The sequence below is a fragment of the Sphaerodactylus townsendi genome, linkage group LG04 (genome assembly GCF_021028975.2).
Source record: "Sphaerodactylus townsendi isolate TG3544 linkage group LG04, MPM_Stown_v2.3, whole genome shotgun sequence".
NCBI classification, from domain to species: Eukaryota; Metazoa; Chordata; class Lepidosauria; order Squamata; family Sphaerodactylidae; genus Sphaerodactylus; species Sphaerodactylus townsendi.
Window position 1 is genome coordinate 77,242,943 of NC_059428.1, and position 23,131 is coordinate 77,266,073.

The following is a 23,131-nucleotide window of genomic DNA, read 5'->3' on the forward strand; positions in this document are numbered from 1 at the left end:
TTAAAATCAGCATTCTTTTTTGTTGTCTTTAGCCCTACATGACTGTTCAAACTCACTGCATCAATATACTGTCCTTTGGAATACTGATCCCATGTTTGTCAGCTTCCATGTGAACATTAACCCCAGTGAAAGAATAGTAGTGGAGACTAGAACCAATGCAAATGTGACAAAGACATAGGACAATATGATGTCATTCTCATCATCCTTCTGTGTTTGACTATTTGCATAGAGATTTTACCTAAAAATAAATGCTATGTTTTCTAGGTCTCATCTGGAAGCCAGTTCTGACCAATGGAGACGACTACACCTTTCCCTCCAGGAACTTCTAGCATGGCTTCAGCTGAAAGAAGATGAATTAAAACGACAGGCACCTATTGGTGGAGATCTTCCCACAGTACAAAAGCAGAATGATACACACAGGGTATGATATTTCAGAATATGTTTTGCGGTGCTAGATTGTTCTGTTTGTTAGATTTTAAATGTGAATCAAATACTTGATTATACTCAGTTGAAAAATCAATGTTAGCAGTAATTAAAAATACCATTATCAGGGACATGTTGCTGATTTATGTGTAGGATAAGATGATAAGTCGCTAGTAGATGCAACAATAGTTGTCTATGGTGAAGGTGTCCCAGCTACTGCATTTCCAAATTTGGATGCAGTCTCAGGAATGTACATTTTGTCTCTTCTCCCTCTTCTCTCAACTATGAATTTTCCTTTTCTTACCTAACAATGGTTTATTTTTATCCTTCAAATTACACTGAGCATCTTCAATCTAAACTGGCCTGCAAACAAACTTCAAACCCTGGTTTCATATTGTTGCCTGAGGAGGGCAAAGGGAGGTCAAGAGCACAGAAAAATAAGATGCAGACAACCAATTTTTGAGGAATAAATTTTGGCCACAGCTTGTTTATTGATAAGAGAACAGAGGTGCCGCATAGGAGACAGATCTGAACACTGGGCAGCATGCCTGCTGTCCCACAGTGATAACCTTCCCCCAAGCTAGAATGCTGGAGGAAAGCCAGAGCAGCAAGGGAGCCATCTGGGCTTTGGTGTCTGAATAAAATCCTTTTGCTGCCAGGAGGCATGAGCCACCAGCCACCCCATCTGGGCATGAGGTCCCAGGCTTGCTCTACACCAAGACCTCTTATGGAGAGGTCACAAATGGGGAGGGCTGACATACGGGTTCCTTCTCCTTGGAATGAATAAGTCCTCATGTGCAACCCCTCAAAGAGTGAGGGACCCACCTTGCTCTTGCCAAAGCTTCCTAAGCCAACAACTAATCACACAGCACAGATCTATTGCTGTGAAGCCATAGGTTCATGCCACATTCTGATAAATGGATGCTGCCTTTCTGATACAGAGCTGGAATACAAATGAGATGTCAGAGTGGGTGACGCACCTTCCCCCCAGAGATTACACAAAATACACCATGTCCTTACAAGTGCTCCATCTAGCCAGGTCCACTCTGTCAGAGGCCAACGCCTCATGCCATACCCAACACTCCAGTAGCTGTGACCAGAAAATGGCTGTCCCTGGCAGCCAGCTGGTCAGACTCCAGGTCTGTCATTCAGTAAGCCAGCAACATGCTCTTTTCCACAAGCAGATTGTTCTCTCCCAGCTGAATGATCAAGGTGTGAGGTGGTCTGTCCCTAGTGAACGCTCCATCCAGTGTTGACAGCAAGGCACCCCAGCACATCCCCCTCTGTTCCATGCAAAACACAGTCATGCAGTCGGCAAGGCCAAGATTGCTCCCCCAACCAGAAGGTGATGCATACTTGGCAGCCCAGTGAATGATGATGTGGTCCACAATCCAGATAGTCCTGTGATGGCATGAAAGGACTGAAACACAAAAACATTAGCTTTCCACAATGAGGGGCAAAACTATGCACCTTGTGTATGCCAATGAACACCAGCTAACCAATGGTGTTCCTGCCTCTATTCCCCAAGGCAGACCCAGGTTGAGTTGCAGTCATAGCAGAGAATCCTGCCAGTCGCAACAATGAAGCAAAGGAGGATTAAATGAAGGGTGCAAATGTTCTTGAGGCTTGGTTTCAGATTTTAAAAAAAACCCTGACTATAGGAGAAATCCAGGGCGCTATGTCTACACTGGGCTGGTATCATTGTAGATGTGGATTTAAGGGGAAGTGTATCACTCTCCACAGAGCCACCTATCTGCATGGCATGGTGGCTGCCCATTAGAGTATCCACTCCAATGGCGGCCGCGTGGGGAATCCACTATAATGATGGATGGAATGGGGTGGAGATGGAATGCTGTAGTTCACACAAACAAGCAGGAAGTGTTTGCAACCTGGGTTAAAGACAAAAGTTGCTAATTTAGCGATTTTCATTTGACCTGGGTTCTGGCCAATAAAATGGGTCAGAGGCATTTGAGGGGGAGTTCTGCAGGAATTCTTTCCCCAAAACACTTTTAAAAAGAGCTCAACCCAGTTTACTTGGCCTTGATCCCATGGGAGAATGTATATGAGATGTGGCAGTTTACGTGTCGAGGTGCCCAAGATATTGAAGGAAAAGAATAGTTCAAAAATAGGTATATAGGGCTCTGTCCTCATGGATAATTTTATAATATCTCTGAATTAAGTGGTATGCAAAAAGCTTGCCATATGGATTCCTGGAGGTTTGATACGAGTGTGAGTTTATAAAGCCTTTTGGAGGTGAGAAATAATATTAAAATGCATGCTATCAGAAATGGTTTCAAAGTCTTTTTTTTTACTTTGTAGGAGTCTTGAACATGTGTCTGTTTTCCATTACATCTCTATAGACCCATGTATCCTGGTCACATCACCTATTTTTCTTGCCTATCAAAGTTAGCAATGTTCAGTTACTTGTAGAAAGCTTTTCACCATGTAGTAGCGCTTTTATGTCATACTATGAATCTGCCTAGTTGCAGACACTTTGGTTCCCTGTAGAACAAAAAGAACAAAAGAGAACCTTCAAATTTAGGTCATTCTTAGTATTCCTCAGATGTCTCTCGGGGAGAGAGGGTGGAAAATAAGACCAGTGTTAAGGCTTCCTTTGACAGATCCTTTATTTGAACTTTCCTGGGGATTTTCTCCCCCTCTCTGATATATTCCCTGAACACAACAGAACTTGTCATGCCCTATGGATTTCCTTTATTGTTGCTTAGTAATAGTGCTAAAATAGACAGTTATTTGGAATTCCAGCAGACTCTGATGATTTCAGTTCATTCTTCTTAAAAAGAATTATATTAGTTGAAAAGTCTCTGGCCTTTTGAGGTTGGAAAAAAATATTCAATTTGTTTATTACATAGATGCATAGGTTAGGAAGAGAGGGGTTGGAAGAGAACTAGCTTTAAACTATAAGCTGGTTTATAGCAAATATATGAAATATAAACCTTGAAATTTGGCACCCATTCACAGGTCTGTAATCCCTACATACTGAATAAACACAAGATATACAGTACAAAGATAATGGTGATGTTTGTCAGTATGGACAAAATATTTGTTTATTCATTACTTCATTTTGCAGAAAAACAAGAGCTTCAGCAGGTTTTAATCAAGTTGCAAAGCATATGATTTTCTCAGCGGAACATGCAATTGCTCTCGAGCAGCAATAGAAAGTTACTCAGTATTCTGCTGTTATGTGACAAAATTTGATTGATCTGCTCTCAGAAGTGAGGAAAACTGTGAAAGCAGTAATGATAGGAAACACTTCACATACCCTATGGGACAATTTTTCGCTATGACAGTTTACTCAGGAACTCATATATAGATTATGTTTACAATGTATTTATTTAAAGACTGTATGTGTATATATAAACATCGGTCCATTCTGCACAACAAACAAGACATTTTTAGGACATTTTTAAAAACCCATTTGTGCTTTTGCTTCCTGCACAGCACAAATAAAACGTTCTTAGGACATTTTAAAAAGAACCTCTTAGCTTTTACATTCCATGGACCAACTTAGTTTTTTTTATTGCACAAAAAAACCCACTCAGTCTGCAGAGTATCCAATGCTTCTTAATGGGAGCTAGACCCATTCACTGAGCACTGTGATTCTCTTACCCATGTGTGCATAGCTATAAAGACAGCACTCTGTAAACAAAAAACAGAGAAAAAAAGACACGTGTGTGGGATGGCCAAGAAAAACACGCTTTATTCATGTACTTTTAAAATGGAAATAGCAATCAGATGAGCTGCAAGCAGAGTAAACCTCTGTGGGAAACCTTCCCCAAATGGTTAAGGCAGGCATGGAGAATCTCAGCAGCACAAAACAGTGGGTGCAAGCTGCTGTGAAAATGAAAGTAAATGCTCTAGCAAGGGAAAGGGGGTGGACTGTGGGAAAAATAAAATATCTCCTGCTTGTTCCTTTTGCACAGTCAAGCAGGAAATATTTAAACACAGCTTGGCCAGAAAAAGTCCTCTTTTAAGCCCCCTCAAAATAGGATGCTTTGAATAGAAAAAAAAAAGATAGCCTGAGGCTGTCTTGGAGGAAAAGGTTTATGGAGCTCCTCCTCAAGATACCTTTTTTAGCGTCCTCGGGATGCCTTATTTGTGTTGTGCAGAATGGGCCATTGTTTGTTCAAAGCTTCATCTGTCCTCAACAACAGATGCTGTAAATCCATGTGCTTCCAAAAGCAGTGTCTCTTTCTCGAAGAAAATTTACAGTTCCTACTTTCTGTGTACATGGAATTGGGATACCACTCAGAATGTGATATTTGGAAGATTATAAAAATGTATCTCGTATGTTGATTCAGGGCTTCTGTAGGTCAGAAGGTCTTCTGGTTCCCATTTTCTGGCTGGAAATTGGCCTGGCAAATATGACATAGTAGAGCAAAGATAGCAGAAAGCTGTTCCTGTACTCTGGGAGGAAGTCAGACAAGCCACTGTGCCACATGAGGCTGGGAGGAAGGTGGTTGGCAGTAACACCAGCAATTGACAGAGATAAGGTGCTTTTAGGATTTCATAGGTGCTGAAGGCAGAAAGTAAGAATGGCTTGGACCAGAACTTGGGAATTGGTCCGGATGTTAGGGAAAGTTATTAATTCAAAATATTTTAGTATTGCTTCTTTTAGTTTCCAGTAGAAGAGATTATTAAGAAGATAGTTGTATATGTAATGTTTCTGCCCTAAACAGAAAGCTTCCTCTTTTGTTACATCTCATCATTCATTTGGAGGTTGTCCGATTTCTTAAATGAATAGATTTAAAGTCACCTAATGAGACTTTCATATGATGCTAGTGTCTGAGATGAGCTAATCAATGTTTGCATTATTAAAATAGTGAGCAGATCTTCATTATAGCCCCAGTGTTTGTGACAAATAGAAGGGCTTAAATGAAGTAGTTTACTTGTTCTTTTGTCAGGTCATATATTATGCATGTTCGATTTCCTCTTTAGTCATCACAAAGTGTGGGAGAAATTCAGGAATTCAATAAAATTAGCCTGAAATCATTGGTTATAACTTAGGCATACATTTGGGCTAATTCTGTTATCAATGATAGCTCACTTTCTTTTGGCATGAATGTGTCAAGACTCTAGTACTATAAATTCTTATGGTAATCTTTTCAAAACAATGCATTGGCATTTCAAGACATCAATATCAGCCACTACAATTGAATTAATATACAATTCTAAAAAAAAGATCCAATACAAAAGCAATATAGCAAGTATTTCCTGTCCATAATGGCACTGAGGAACTTGTAACACTGAATTAATAGTCTTTTGCAGTTCTTGCCCTTATAGTTCCAGATTGAGATGAAAAATCAGCATTAAATCACAGGCTTAATAATAACAGCTGCGTAGGTATAGGATGAATATTAGATAAATGTCCTCCAATTAAAAATACTGAATGATAGGCCGCCTGCACGCCCTCATACCTCGGCCGCAACGGGAGGCCGGGCAGAAGGCATGACAGCTCCCGCGACGGAGTCGAAGTGCTTCGCCTTTTATGCTGGTAAGGCGTTGCCGCGAGCCTGCTCGACGCGCTGCCCTCCGACCCCTGGAGGTCGGAGGACAGTAAGGGCTGCGACGCCGCTTAATGCACGGCGAGGACACCGTAAGTGCGGGCTGAGGGAGAAAGCGCCCCGCCGCACGGGGTTCACACCGCCGCAGGAAGACGATCTCTCAACAACAACCCTTTAAAGGGTTAGTTGTTTAGGGCTGCTTGACGCTTCCCGCGGGAGGAAGAGGCGCCAGGTCGCAGCAGCGGCGCGCTTGTAGGACCGGGCGCCTGGGGGCTTTTGGCTTCCCAGGCCGTCGTAAATGGGCCGTGCAGATACGGCCATAGTGTATCCTAAGGATGTTGTGAAGCCTCTCTTATTTAAGGAGTGTAAAAGGAAGTAGAATCTTTGGCAAACAATTATGTACTTGCTGTTTTACAACACTAGCATAATTTTCACTGCTGATTATATCCTGCTCATCAGATTCAGAGAGGCAGTTTCACAGGTTGTGCTAAAAGGGTAAAATAGGAAAGAAAAAAGACTGACTCTCAGCCCTAAACATAATATTTGGACAGTTGTCCTATTGAGTAAGTATGATTGAGATACATCTTGAGACTTACTTCTTCTTTGTTCGTTGTCCAAGTAGCCACATATATTATATTTCCCACTGATCGCTACAGCACATAGAGATCCAGTTTTATTATGCAGTATTCCATTCCATTCGGTTGTTCATGGGGAAGTTTCTGTTGTACAACGCCCTTAGCCCTGTCGGGATGCTTTCAAAATGTTTTATTACTGCTACGAAAACATTTTATGGTGTTGTATCCAGTCTCCCCCAATTGGGGAAAACAGCATCACTTTCAACGTTATTTAAACTGGGGACCCCAGATTCTTCCTTCAAGGTGGATTTAAAAGGAGAATCTGGGCTCCCTAGTTTAAACAAGTGATGCTGGAATCCACCCCCCAACAGCATCATTTTCAATGGTGTTTAAACTAGGGAGCCCAGATTCTCCTTTTAAATCCACCTCAGAGAATCTGGGGTCCCCAGTTTAAACAACATTAAAAGTGATGCTATTTTGCGGTGGATTCTCCCCCACTCTAAAACTGAATCACTTTCAATGTTTAAACTGAGGACCTCAGATTCTCCCTTTAAATCCATGCCGAAGGGGGTGGACTTAATAATAATAATACTAATAACCTTTATTAGGCATTGAGAGAATAAAAGAAAGAAAGAAAACAAGCATTGGCAGGAAGGGAATGGATTTAAAAAGAGAATCTGGGGAAATTTAGGGGGTGCCTGTTGTCAGGGGTGCAATTATTAAGATAACAGCAGTAAAATTTCAGAGTATCTTCGTGAGACCCTACTGATGATACCACCCAGGTTTGGTGAAGTTTGCTTCAGGGGGTCCAAAGTTATGGCACCTCAAAGTTGTAGCCCCCAGCTCCTATTAGCTCCCATTGGAAATGATGGGGGATGGGGGCACTCCCTTTGGGAGTCCATAACTTTAAACTCCCTAAACCAAACCTCACCAAACCTGGGTGATATTATCAGGAGAATCTCCCAAAAACTTCCTGAAATTTTGGTGCTGCTAGCCTAAAAACTGCACCCCCTGCAGGCCAATAATGGAAAAAACATTGAAAATACAAAATCCCTCACAAACGAACCGGCAATTTTGTCGCCCACCACAAGGAGATGCCCTGAGCAGCTGCCCACTTTGCCCAATGGGAGGAATGCCTCTGCCCCCAGGCAGCTCCATGCAGAGCTGCCTCTGTGGGTCGCAGCAGCCTTGGTGCTGCCTGCACGAGATTGTGTGATTATGAATTATGCCTGTGGAGAGCCGCTTCCTGCCGCTGTGCAGAAACAGCCTAAGTGTTAGCAACAGTGAAGTTATAACCATAAATCACAACAAAGTTATAGCCATGAATTCTAGGAAATCTCTTGCCTCTTAGGCAGCATTAGCTGCCATTCAGTGTAAATCAAGTTAAATCTTATCCCATCCAACTAAACATCAGAATTCTGTGAAGTCTGATACTGGTCACAGAAGAAGGTCTAATAATTAAAAAAAAACCTTTTTCAGAGTACCTTTCAATTTGCAGCATAGCACATTAGCCAAACAAATATACAACATTCCTGCACTTATATTTTATTGTTACTTTTACAATAAACAATAATTCTAATTTATGAGAATTCTAACATAATATCACTATTTTTATTGTTATTAGTTTGTTTATTGCATATAAAACAGGTAGAAATTCAAATTGGGAATATTGTGTACAATGAGAACCACACAAAAAGTAGCATGTCAGTTTCCTTTTATATTGTTTCTTGTCATAGGCTTTTAGGAGGGAACTGAAAACTAAGGAGCCTGTTATCCTGAATGCGCTGGAGACCGTACAAATCTTCCTGGCGGAACATCCTTTGGAGGGACTAGAAAAACTCTACCAGGAGCCTAGAGGTAATTGAATGTTTTGTTGTAACTAAGTATCAATAAAGAAATAAGCAATTACTAAAAGATCTATATATAATTATTGTCAGTGTCAGAGCATCACATGTATTTGCAAGCTATATATGAGTTGGACTAGAGATGGGCACACACACTGTTTACAAGGTACTCTGTAATCCTTTTTTAAATTGTGCCTTTGCATATTTATAAATGCAACCTGAAACGATGTAAAAAAAAATTCAATGACAAGTTTATTGCTGATAGCCAGAGACCATTGCAAACTTAACAGAAGAAATAACAGAAATTAAAAGAAAAAATTGTAAAGACCATACATAAGAATCAACATGACTCCAAGCATTTTAAAAAATGGCATCATGGTTAAATATCCAGTTTTGAAGTTTAATGCCAGCATGAGAGGAATATATACTGTAATATAATAGCATCAAATAATTATGTTAGAACTTAAACTTAAAACCGCTGTATATTTGTATTGTCTGTGATGCTTCCATGTGGTTTGTTTCAATGGTATTTCAGTAATGAATTAAATAGTATAACAAAGGCTACTTCAAAACAGTAGGTGCATGGTTAAGGTTCAATAAAGGCTCAATATATTTATTTATTTATTTATTTATTTATTTATACATACATACATACATACATACATACATACATACATACATACATACCTTTGATTTACTATACCGCCCACCGCCAGAGGGCTCTGGGCAGTGTACAGCCAAAATATATCAACTAAAATACAACATAAAATCATAAAACAATCAGATACCTAAAAACAATTCTAATTAACAGACATTAATTTGAATGTATTTATACAATGAACATTAGATAATGCTATCATTCTGCAATCTGGGCTCTTACAAAGGGTATTTGATAGCTTTCAAGTGTTCTTTTCATTTATGCTCAGTTCTTCCATAGTCTAATAAGTAGCTTCATGTTTAGAGCTGCCTCGAGAAGAAAAGGCCCAGAATGTCAGTCGACTCCTGAGAAAGCAGGCAGATGAAGTAAAAACAGAATGGGATAAGTTGAATCAACAATCTTCTGACTGGCAAAAGAAGATAGATGAGGCCCTTGAAAGACTGCAGGAGCTTCAGGAAGCAATGGATGACCTAGACCTGAAGCTGCGCCAGGCAGAAGCTATCAAGGGGTCGTGGCAACCAGTTGGGGATATGCTGATTGACTCTCTCCAAGATCACCTAGAAAAACTGAAGGTAAAACTGTACTTTCATTCATCAGCTGTGATAAAACTGAGAGTTTTTCCACATTTTCTTTTTCCTATCTCTTCATTTTTAAAATAAGTTCTATGTGTGTTTTGCTCCTTCTAGTGGTTGATATTACACCAGGTTTTATGAAGAGTAAAAAGCTGCTACATAAAACAGTAGGGAAATAAACTAGATTTAATCTTCTGCTATATTGAACCGACCTCTAGAGGGAGTAAAACATGTGGAACATTTACAAAACACCAAAGAAACAGGTGGAATGATGAGGATGAGGAAAAAGCGAATGCAGAAAAGTCCTAAGATATACTTTCCCCCCTTCTATACTGTTTCCCTCCAGGCGTCATGCTACGTTCTATTAATTCTTATACCAAAATTAAGTTCAAGTGAAAAATCAATATTACTAAATTTAAGGAGAAAATATGATACTATCATCATCTACATAACAATTCAGATTTGAGATTTAACTTTGATAAATTCAGTACACGTTCAGACATTTGAATCAAAGAGCTTTGCCAGCTGCTAACAGTATATTAAAGACAGTATGTTCTATTTAATTGAATAATTTTCCATGTAATAATCTTCTTTTCCATATAAAATCATATTCAAAATGGCAATTACCATGGCATGAGCAAAACTATTAGTTCTTCAAGGCGTTCGTATATTATACCCTGCATGGGAAGCTTCCAAAAGATGCCTGTACCATTTGTAAGTTTGCTAATTGTCACAGAGAAAATACCTCTAGTTTTATACTAAATAAATTGTAGCTTTGTCATATGAGGTATAAAAATTGTAACTAATGTTTGGGTTCAAATCCACACTGCAGTGAGTTTATATCAGTCCTATTTGGTGTATGACTATGTTTAAATTGGTTTATAATTTTGTTGGCATTTGAAAGACCTACATATTTTGATTGCTTTGTGATATGCATAATTCTCTGGGAAAACACTTTCCCACACTGAGTGGGGACTCTAGCCAATAGCAAATTGTAGTAGTTCATAGAAAATCAGCTAATGTAGCAAGCTATCTTGATTTTCTATGGTAGTATGCTTATTTCCTTGGTAATATTGCGATTCCTTGCATTCTTTTCCATATTATGTGCATTTGAATCTACAGATACTCTTTATTAAGCTACTTTCTGTGCAGATTGATCTTGGTAGTTCACTGATTTACTGGAAGAATGACTTTTAGTGCTGTCAACTGCTATCTTTTTCAGCATGCATGTCATAAAATACAGTTCTGGTATCTTTACATGAAAGTAGTATAGCCAAATTTGAAAATTCGTTTCACTATTTAAGACTGAAAGAGATTATTTGAGAGACCCATGAGGCAATGTTTTCTACAACAAAACACAAAAGTACAACAAAATAGTTATTTTGAACATTTTCCCCCAATTTCATTTTACCATCTACTGTCAACATTTAACCAATCTGACTTTTTATCCTCTTTTCTTTAATAAGTATCTTACAAGCTGGGACTTGCAACGAACTTGTCGAGATCATCCCTTTTCCCCACTTGCTTCTCTCTTCTTGCCTCATTCTTCTCTCCCATGCATTCTTGCTTTTTCTCTTCCTCCCTCCCTCCACCCTTGTCCCCTAGACTTTCTCTCTCTCTTTCCGTTTCCCTTGAGGACTCTTTTTGAAAACTGCATAGATCAGCCCCTGCCAGCATGGAGTCCATAACATCTGGAATGCCAAAGGTTCGCCACCACGGTCATAGACATTCGCAACCCCAGGCACTGCAAGGGCAAAGAACAGCATCTGCATTCCTGCCCACACTTTCTCTTGAGAAAATGTCTGTGGGAGGAAAGGCAGAACAGAAACCCCTCCTCATCTCTCACAGTGCTTGAATCTGCATCATGTAACTCAGCAGTTTTTAAGATGAGTCTCCAACAGAAAGAACTCTAATTCCCTCATACCATGGCCAAAGGAGTTGTGTTGTTTGCACAAAGAACGACCCCCAGTTAATACCCCCTTCCATTTTTCGTAAGTTTTAGGATTCTTGTTTTGTTTTGTTTCAAACTTAGGGCTTTCATTGTACTACTCTGGTTTCAGTTTGCATAGTTATAAGAAATTGATTTGTCTGCCAAGTGGCTTTTTAATTATTATTCAGTGTTTTGTGGGAATGGATCAGAATGTGTATAAAAATTTGTATTTAATCAAGTGCCTGAACCAAGGATTGATGAATCAAAATGGCTTTGTGTAAGTGACCAGCAAGCCTGCATGTTACCAGCTTGCTAGCAAAAGATGCAGGCAGGTACAGATAACATCTTTAGTATCTTGTAACTACAGGTTACTACGTGACAGAAGACAAATGCATTTTATAACTTTGGTTTTTGGGTTAGAAATGAATGTGATTAGTTAAATTACAAAGTGTTTTTCTATATAGTTAAATGAACACATAAATGATAATGAGAAATTCACATGTATTTGTATTTCACTATAATTCTATTGTTTTAGAATCAGTGTATGTATAACTCTTTTAAATGTTTTAACATTTCAAACTGGGGAATTGTTAGAATCATTTCATGCTGGTAAAGAAAAGTTTTATGATCTAAAAGTATGTAGAGTCAGAACTGCATTGCCTAGGGACATAGCTCTCTCTGGGAGAAACTTAGCAAAACGGGTTTTTCTTGGAGGAGCAAGCTAGTTTTATGGCTGTCCTTTGCATATGCCTAGAGGTAACAGCATGCAGCGTTTGACGTAGAATAAGAGGTTGTCTTACTGTGACCAGGAGACAGATTCTGACCAATGGGATTTGACCATACATGCTTGTAGCACGTGAAAGGAGTATGGGTTAATACGTGAGTAAGGGGATGGATTGTGTGACGTCTGTATTCTGTATCTATAAAGATTGGGGTCTTTCATATGCTGGGCGTGACTTGAGAGCCACCCGAAAGGGGGCGTGTCTCTCACCTGAGAGCACCAGGGCCTCTCCCTCGGGGGAGTTCACCTTCTGTAACCTTCTGTAACTTTCTAAATTCTGCTAAGTAGAAACTGTCTGTTTGTTTCAAATGTCAGATGTCTTTTGCTCTTATTTCTAACTTAGTTTTTCTTAAAACTAACTCAGCTGTGTAGGACCAGAAACGCGGCTCTGGCCCCACAGTTTTATTTTCTACTGCATTCTTAAATTTGTTAGTGTAGACTGCCCTAGAAGCTTCTTCACAAACAATAGGTTATATTTTGCTTAGTGGGTGTAATTCAATGGAATATATATAGGCTAGCACATGCAACATATGAGAAAAGTCTCCTTTCTTTACTCATGTTAATTGTGATCTGATAGCAAACTGTTATCTATCAATTAAATTGAATGCTGCTGATCTAATTGTCTGCATAATTACTTTCAGGATAGTCACTATTCTGGGGCTCATCCTCTGTTGTCTGTTTCTATATACAATAAATAATAACTTTGCTTGCACAGTGTGGTAGTACTTGGGCTTGTGATCCTTAATGTTGTTGTTCTAGGAAACCACACAGTTCTGAGCTGTGAAGTCACACTGGTTCAGAACAAAGGCTGCATAAAATCCAAACATATTAAAAGGACAGAAGTTATTAAACCATCAATCTTGTATATTTCAGAATGAGAAAATTACTTTTCATTAAAGCTTAGTTTTGTAAATTTGAGAAATTTTATTTCAGAGTTTTACATTTCATGTAATATTCCTCCCTGAAGTTTTAATTCTCTCCTGAGCCTGGATGCCAACTGAAAATATATCCACCATTGTATTCTCTTGCCCTCCTCTTTTATCTCTTGCCATGATTTAATTTTCTCTTTCTTGTTGATCATTTCCTTATAGAGTATATTGTCATTCTGCTTCTGTGTTCCTTTGTCACAATATGGGAGATTTTAAAGTTGAGGTTGGGGGACTAAGTCATAAGTAAGTTTTTTTTCCAGGTTTCAAAAAGTTCTTATTACATGGGAGTCTTTTCTAATAAAATCTGTCTTTTTATCTGTTTTTCCACTTCATAAATAACTATGTATACCCATTGTTAAATCTGCTTTCTAATTTTATAAGTCTCTGAAATGGGTTTGTATCCAGTTAGAGATCAAGTCCTTCTGCTTGATGGTGTCATTAGATATCAGGTATGGCTAGACCTCTTTTTTCATCTTGTAAAACTTTAAATCTTATTTTTGGCCTTTTGTAGCTCCAAATAAATTTATTAATACGTGTTTGCCATGCAGTCAAAGTTTTTTCTTGTATATGTATAAGCAACATTTGAAACAAACAATTCAATTTGTGTAAGACATTCATTTTAATATTGGCAATTTTTCCTAACCAGGATAATTTAAGTTTAGACCATCTTTGTAGATCTTACTGTATTTTTCCAGGTTGTTCCATGATTATCTTTAAACAAATTATCATTTTGTCCATTCGTATTGATTCCTAAATATTTAATTTTATGGACAAGAACATCATAACCAGTTATCTTTCCAACATCTATTATTTTTGTTTCATTAGTAATCTTGCAAAAATTGTTTTGTGATGGTTAATTTTATATCCTTCAAAATATACAAATAATTCTATTTGATCCATCAGATATTTTATTGAAAATTGGGGATTATTTATTGTCAATACACCATCTTCTTAACACTTTATCTTGAATTCTTCTTCTTCTTCTATGTTTGAACCCATAATTCTTTAATCTTGTCTGATCTCTATCGCCAGAAGTTCCAAAAACCAAGATAAATAATAATGGAGTTAATGGACATTCCTGCCTCATTCTTTTTTCAATTTGAACTTCTGTTAAAATGGCATTAATTTTCTCATTCTCTGTCTGGTGTATATTCTATGTATCCAGTCTAAAAATCTAGGTCCACATTTCAGATATTCTAATGTTTTAACATAAATGTCCGTTAAATATTGTCAAAAGCTTTTTCTGCATCCAAGAAGGTAAACACTATTTTTCTTTTCTTAGTTTTAACAAATTCCAAAGCATAAATTACAAATAGAACATTATCATGCTTCAACTTATTTTTTAACTAATTTCTTCAGAACACTCTGAAGATGTCCTTGCTTCAGTTTACCAAATACAAATAAATCCCAGTCTTGAAGGCATTCATTTAGTATTGAGATGCTGCTAGTATTAGAGAAATTTAATTCAGTTGCATCATGTCAATTGTAAAATTGAGTTCACATAGAGTTAATGCAGATACTGGTGTCTTCCAGATTGCAACTCTGCCCCTCCCCCGCCTCCAAGTTGCTGTTGATCATAGTGCAATCATAGTGATCATTCCACATTGTCTGTGTCAATGTGGAATTTTCCCATGTGTGTGTTATACTTTTATTTTCAGAATGTTCAGTTTTTGCTGTGGGTTGGGGGGGGGGGTTGCATAGGATATTGTGCTGGAGTCATGGGGCAAATTGTGCTGGAGTCATGGGGGAACCAACTGGTCCCTGCTGGCTTATGTAGTTGCCATCCCTGAAGTCCACTACAAAATTGTACCTAGCTTACCTGTCTATCATTTTAATTGGTTCCCTGTTTTCCTGTGTTGAATTGGTTGTTTCAGTTGGCTATGCTGCCCTTCCTTCCCTTTTTGAATTATAAAGAATAGCTGAAGAATTCAGAATAACTATGATCATGGCTGACAGCAGAGCTTTGAGAATATTGGTTTGGAATATTATTTTTGAGGTTTTTCAAAGTACCCTTACACTGTCTTGTACTTTTCATCAATAAAGAATTCTGCTGTGTTCATCCTTTGTTCATCATTACTGTGCAATGATTTTGTTCACAGAAAGTGTATGCATTAGTGGGACACACCATATATTGCACAGGCACTACTTTTGGCCAGCAGAGATTACGCCACAGCCTCAGCTTCCCACCCATCTTGGGCTTGTCAGGCTGCCAGCTCCCTCACTGTCATCTCAGTTCAGCTGCTCACAAGGGGCATGTTGGGCTGCCAGCTCTCTTGCTGCTGCTTTGACATGTCCACCTATGCTGCACACAGAATTTGAAAATGCCACCCAGGCACAATTCTCAAGAAAGTTTTCTGATACAACGAGGCAAGGATTAGCTTCTTATTTCCAACCTTCTGATTGGCCATTATGGTTCATTCAGTGCTTGTGTGATCTATTGCTGGTATGCTGTAATACTAGTAGGCATTTTTTTAAAAAAAAAAGTTGAATCAATGCTTACTCCACCTCAAGACAAAATGGTGAAGTGGGCGAAGCACTGCAAAATGGCACAGGCATTGCAAAATGGTAAAAAAACCAGGCATTGCAAAATGGTAAAAAAACAAAACTAATGATCACTATGATTGCACCATGATCAACATTCAGAAAAAGAAAGATCAATGGAAAACAGGTTTCAGAAAGAGTGGGGAAACAAAACAAGGAAAAATTAGGACAGCAAAGGACTGCTAATGAAGCTGTGTGGAAATAAGGAAAACAAAACAGTAACAAAGGAAAATGATACTGGAAAACTAAGGCGTCTGAAAGACACCATAAACTCTTTACTTAGCTGTCACAATTTTTGTTCCACTGAAGGCAGAGAAACTTTGAAATTGCCCCATTAAGTCAGAAGGCTGAACAGGATAGCTACTCAAAAGATTGCTTTTGAAATATTATAACTCAGAGTGCTTTAGTTCTGCTTTTTATCCTAATATTAGCTGTCCATATATAACAAAAAGATAAGCTATTCCTTTATATAGGCACACCCCGCTGATTTCATTGCAAGCTCCACATGAAGATACAGGAACAGAATATGGTTCTCCAGCAGTAGTGATCTTTGACCTGAGTTTTTGTTGGCATGCTGAGTGAACTGACTCACTCTCATATAAAGATTTTGTGTCTTTTTTATTGGTTCTCAAAGTTTAACACTGAGCCAAGAGGCTTTAAACAAATCTGTCATATATACTAACTTCTTGGAGGGAAGGGGATGTGGCAATCCTAGACCTAATAATCTATATGTGGAATATTAATTGTCTACTTTTTATTGTTTTTCTAATCTAAATAGATATAGTATAACAATTGCCCCAGCAATCTACACACACACACACACACACACACCCATGATAACACAAGGCAGCCAAGTATGGGTTCAACTACTTTATTTCAGTACTATTTAAATTTATTAAATGGCTGATCCATGACAATTTTAAGGGTAAGGCATCTACCTGGTCTGCCTTCTGGGAAGGTCAACCCTGGCTACATACTCAGCTGCCACTTTGCTGGCCTTGTTTCTCTCCATCTGCACAACCACATATGTTTAGAGATACCAAGCTTCATCCCTCTCCCCTGATATGCCACAAGGCTCTTACCAGGTTCCAGAGATGCCACTCAGCACCATGGGCACTCCTTCACAGCACACCCACAGACACTCTCCTTATCATACCAGATTGTCTCAGGGTGTTTGCCAATACTTTACCTATCTTGAGCAACACACCCTATAGCTGCTGAAGTAGTTGTAGCTCAATCAGTTTACAACCAGAGCTATTTATATGACCTCCTGCCAAAGTTACAGCACAGAGGTGGCAAAAAAAGACTTCATCTCAAGCCACACTGGTGAGACCCCATAAAATTCCTGCTTAGCCCTGCAATAGTTACCAGTTTGTACAATTTTGCAGGGCCTGCCAGGCCTGCCAAGGCCTATAGATGAGGACAGCAATGGGATCTAACTAGCTGGCCTCCCTTTTCCTTCTCTCTTAGCCCTCCCTTCAGTGGGTTTTTGAATTTTAGTTATAGGGGATTATAATTTTATTTCTCCCTCCATTGATGTTTTATTTCTCCCTCCATTGATGTTTAATGGTGTTGAGATATGAAGAGATTTATTTATTATTCTTAGTGTTTAATTGTACTATTTTATTGTTTTTGTCAAATTAATTGTTATAAGCCACCCAGAAGAAAAGAGAAGCTTATCAGTTAAAGAAAGAAAGGAAATCTCATGCCACCCCAGGGAGGTTGGGCAGGCCAATCATAGCAAATAATGCCTGAAGGTGAGAGGGCACTGCTGCTAGGCAGGCAGCAGTCCTCTCCTCACTTTCCCATTTTGACACTGCACTGCTAGGCACCCCAAGGGTTGGCTGAGGTGGTAGGGATGCCACTGTCTTGGTCCATCATAGGTAAGTCTGGCAACAGGTCTCCCATGCAAGCATTAACCAGGGTTGAGTCTCCTTAGTGTCCGCAATCTGACTTGATCAGGGCCATCCAGGTCAGGGCACATACCTTACCTTTATTACCTCTCCTAATGGCTTTGTGTGGATTGTAGAATTATAGAGTTGGGAGGGGCCATACAGGCCATGTTGTCCACCCCCTACTTAATGAAAGATCAGATGTTGAAAAGCATATAGCTGTGTGTATTTCTGAAATTTCACCAGTCCATTTCAGGAACAAAAGACAAAAGATTTCCACCTAACAGCTTTTCATCTCTCTATTTATGTTGCTGTGGGTAGTGGGCTCACGTCCCAGAACTGGGAAACTTTGAATTTATGTTGGTTGTGGTGGGTTTTTGGGGCTGTGTGGCCGTGGTCTTGTGGATCTTGTTCCTAACGTTTCGCCTGTATCTGTGGCTGGCATCTTCAGAGGTGTATCATAGAGTGAAGTCTGTTACACACTGTGTCCAGTGAATTTATGTCTGTTACACACTGCGTCCAGTGAATTTATCATAGATGTATGAAGCAACATTACTTTTCTGGAAAATATTAATAGTTGTTAGCAGTCTAGATTGATAGCATTTGAAAACTGCAGTACACCTGCAGTTTCAGATTTCATAGCAAGAAAATTTGAAAGACTCCTATCAGTAGATATGAAAAAAAATATGAAGGTCATGAGATTAGCTCAAATAAAGAAAAAAATTTTTTTTACTATAGAACTGTTTTTCCCCCTTGGTTGTTGTTTACTACCAAATTTCTAAAGGTCTGTATCAAGGATTTGTATATGATCAAATAGTAGGACAGAAGTAGGACTGCCTTAATATACTTATATTAATGGATCCCTTCTGACATGGCACCACATTTGAAAGAATGTACAGTCATCTGTTAGAAATAAATTACTTGTACCCTTCAGTTCATAATAGATTTACCAAAACAAATGAACCATTTATGCTCTCACACTAATTATTTATGCATGTATGGATTCAAACATTATACTTCATGAGTACATTACTCACAAGTATATGCATGTATTCTATACATGACCAAATAGTGTTAGCTATTGACCATAAGTGAAATCATTCAGAGCGTTCAAGAGGAAAAAAGAAATCTATTGAGAAAAAAGGATATCTACATTTTAAATGCCAAACAGTCATTTATATCACATTGATGAAAGAGCACATTCACAAGTAAACTTGGGGTATGCATGACATTCATTTTCTGAGTGTAGTCACTCTGGAAAGCTTCAGAGAAGGCATTTCAACTTGAACTTTCAATTTCAAGATTGGAGCACCAGGCAAAAGCAGGGACCCTCCTTTTTATTAACACTGTGAAATCTCCAGCTCTTTACAGGGAGAAACAAAGACAAAACTTTGATCTACCCTGTTTCAATCAACTTGACACAGATTCACTTTCCATAAGTTGGAAAGAAGTCCTTTAATATGTAAAACAGGGAATTTACAATTGAAAACCTCAAATTCTGTTGTGCAAATGGGCAGTGTTTAAACGTGTTATATGCTTAGACTAAAAGTAGGAAACAAATGCTGACATTCATTCAAAACAATCTTTTTTTCAGCCATTTATGTCGCATATAATTGAAAGTTTACAAAGCAGCTTATGAAAATTAACCAAATAAAATTGGCAAAATTTACAAAAAAATATAGCTTAAAATCAGCAGTAATATTAAAATACTAGTGTCAGCAGTAATGCTAAAATCATTCAACACCACAGGTAATGTTAGATTATCCAACTTGCCCAAACAATCAAAATAAAACATAAAATGCAATAATGGTGGTAACAACAACAACAAACTCCAATTTTAAAAAAAATACTGTCCAATTAATGGAAATTGCTGAAAAGTGAGATTGTGAGGGCACAATTTCAAACAGTTCCAATGAGGAGGAAAAATGGGAGGTGTCTAAGGAAACCAGGAGGGCTGGCTAAAGAACTTTCAACTGACCTAAGATTTAAAAAGGACATGTACAAGGAGATGTGTAGGGAGAAAGTCAGAAAAGCTAATACTCACAATGAACTGAGGCTTGCCAGAGAGGTTAAAAACAAAAAAGGGGGCTTTTTGGTTATGTCCGTAGCAAAAGGAATAAAAAAGATAGGATGGAGTCACTGCATGGAGACGATGGCAATATGCTAACAGGGGATGGAGAAAAGGCAGAACTACTCAACACCTTATTTGTGGGTAGATGTGTGGCCCTTCACGCTCGGTTCAACTTTCCATAATAAGACCCTAACACAATTTTTGAGTGAATAAGAAAAACTGGCCATAGCCAAAGAACTTTATTAACAGAAAGCATAGGAAATCAGATGGCGCAGCATGGGGGGTGATCCAAGCCTCTGGGGAGCACAAGTGCTGTCCCCCAGGGCAAACTGATTCCTCAGCCCAGCTGCTGGAGGAATAAACCAAGTGAAAGATTGGAGTGAGACAAAGTTCAGACCGGTGAAGTGCCCATGACTGGAGGCGCAAGCTTCTTAGCCCCCAACGGGGCATCCCTACAGTGACCTTGCCCCACCCCTACATCTTAAGGAGGTGCGCTAAACAGGGAAGCTCCCCCAGCTCCCCATTCCAGCAGATCATCCCCCATGCACAACCCACCAATGGCTATGACAACAACAACATTTTAAACATTCACAACATAACAGGGATTGGGTGGGTGGGAAAAGCCTCATCGTCCCTGCCCCAGCCCCATTCAAAAACGACATGCTCTCATGCCATGCAAGAGCACGTCAGCCAATAGTAGCCCATCCTCCCTGCCCTCACTGAGCAAGCTGGCTACCTCCCGGCCCACTGCACACGCGCCGACCTGGTGTGACAAGCTTGGTAGATGAAGGGAATGCTGTGGACATAACATACCTTTATTTTAGCAAAGCTTTTAACAAGGTGCTCCATAGTATTCTCTCAAGTAAGCTAGTGAAATGTGGACTAGATAATGCTATTAATTAGATGGATGTGTAATTGGTTGACTGACCGAACTCAAAGGGTGCTCATCAATGGCTCATCTTCATCCTGGAGAGAAGTGACTAGTGGGGAGCCACATGGTTCTGTACTGGGCCCAGTGCTGTTCAATATTTTTTATCAGCAACTTGTATGATGGAATAGAAGGCATGCTAATCAAATTTGCAGATGACACCAAAATAGGAGGGGTGAGGACAGAGCGAGAATTCAAAATGACCTGGACAGATTAGAGAGCTGGGCCAAAACAAACAAAATGGATTTCAACAGAGATAAATGTAAGATACTACACATAGGCAGAAAAAATGAAATGTTCAGATATAGGATGGGTGACACCTGGCTTGACAACACTACATTATTATTATTATTACTATTATTTATTAAATTTGATATACCGTCCTATCCCAACATGCAAAAGGGATCTGGGATTCTTAGTCGACCACAAACTGAACATGAGTCAGCAGTGTGATGTGGCAGCCAAGAAAACCAATGCAATTTTGGGTTGTATCAATAGGAGTATAGTGTCTAGATTGAGGGATGTAATTATATCTCTCTATTCTGCATTGGTTAGACCTCACCTGGAATACTGTGTGCAGTTCTGGGCTCCACAATTCAGGAAGGATATTGACAAACTGGAACAGGTCCAGAGAACGACAACCAAAATGGTAAAAGGTCTGGAGTCCATGCTCTATGAGGAGAGACTTAGGGAGCTGGGCAGTGGTGGGATTCAAATAATTTAACAACCGTTTCCAGTTGTGGGATTCAAAAAATTTAACAACTGGTTCTTTACAAGCATCATTTTAAGAACCAGTTCTGCCGAAGTGGTGTGAACCTGCTGAATTCAACCACTGGAGCTGGGTATGTTTAATTTGGTGAAGAGAAGGTTAAGAGGTGACCTGATAGCCATGTTTAGATATTTGAAAGGATGTCATGTTGATGAGGGAGCAAGCTTGTTTTCTGCTGCTCCAGAGACTGGGACCAGGAGACCAGGAGTAATGGGTTCAAGGTGAAGGAAAAGAGATTCCACCTAAACATCAGGAAAAACTTCCTGACCATCAGGGCTGTTCGACAATGGAATGCACTACCTAGGAGTGTGGTGGGGTCTACTTCTTTGGAGGTTTTTAAACAGAGGCTGTATGGCCATCTGTCATGAGTGCTTTGATCATGTGTTCCTGCATTGCAGGGGGTTGGACTTGATGTCCCTTGGGGTCTCTTCCAACTCTATGATTCTGCAATTTTATAAAGGGACAAGAAAGTGAATATCATCGACAGTAGCAGTACCTGGTTATATCAAGGTCATTGAAAAAGAACATGAGAAGGTGACTAAATACTACAAACTGGAACAGGTCCAGAGAACGACAACCAAAATGGTAAAAGGTCTGGAGTCCATGCTCTATGGGGGTTGGACTTGATGTCCCTTCGGGTCTCTTCCAACTCTATGATTCTGCAATTTTATAAAGGGACAAGAAAGTGAATATCATCGACAATAGCAGTACCTGGTTATATCAAGGTCATTGAAAAAGAACATGAGAAGGTGACTAAATACTACAATTTGAAAATTGAGATACAGCGACTGTATCACAAACCAGCTGAGGTCGTCCCAGTGGTAATCAGCACTCTGGGTGCCATTCCAAAAACACTAGGGCAGCACTTAAAATCTTCAAATTGATAAAATCAACATCAGTCAGATTCAGAAGGCAGCCCTGCTGGGATCCTCCAAGCGATGAACTCACTCAGGCTGATTATCATTTATCGTCCTAGGATCCCAGGGGCAGGACTTTCAAGGCTTCCTCCAGATGTTCAGGAACTACAATTCCATCAGCCTCTGTCAGCATGGCCAATTGGCCATGCTGGTAGGGGCTGATGGGAATTGTAGTTCCTGAACATCTGGAGAGCCGCAGGTTCCCTACCCCTGTCCTAGACCTATGAATGAGGCTCAAATTGTAATGAAAGGCCAACAACCAGCTAAAGAACTAGCAACTGTGGTATTAAACAAAATTAAATAACAACAACAACAACAACAATTAACTCCTGTACAAGAATACTGTCCAATTAAAATTCCAATCAGCTGTCGTTATCTAGTGTATTAGCTGTTGTTGTTCCCAAATAGTAAATCTGTGCTTGTAAGACTCATGACCAAATTAATTTCCGCCTTAACTCACTCTCTTGAAACCTGCCTCATAAGGATTTTCAGTTTACCGTATATACTTGCATATAAGTTGAATTTTTCAGCACATTTTTGTGCTGAAAAAGCCCCCCTCAACTTATACGCGAGTGAGGTGTATTTTTTAAAAAATATTTTAGGGTTTTTACTTTGTCAGCCGCCAGAGGGCACAGTTTTTAGGCTAGCAGTGCCAAAATTTCAGGGATTTTTCAGGAGATTCTCCTGATGATACCACCCAAGTTTGGTAAAGTTTGGTTCAGGGGGTCCAAAGTTATGGACCCCCAAAGGGGGTGCCCCATCTTCCATTGTTTCCAATG

General features: G+C 39.3%; 1 protein-coding gene across 4 annotated transcripts in view; it reads left to right on the top strand.

Moving 5' to 3' along the window:
* DMD (dystrophin) overlaps positions 1–23,131 on the top strand; it is a 1,175,169-nt gene that overhangs the window by 959,216 nt on the left and 192,822 nt on the right. For all 4 annotated transcript variants that reach the window (XM_048495459.1, XM_048495460.1, XM_048495467.1 and 1 more), the window contains 3 exons: positions 265–421; positions 8,257–8,377; positions 9,326–9,594. In XM_048495459.1, coding sequence (XP_048351416.1) covers positions 265–421; positions 8,257–8,377; positions 9,326–9,594 — 547 coding nt within the window. The remainder of the gene's footprint in view (positions 1–264; positions 422–8,256; positions 8,378–9,325; positions 9,595–23,131) is intronic.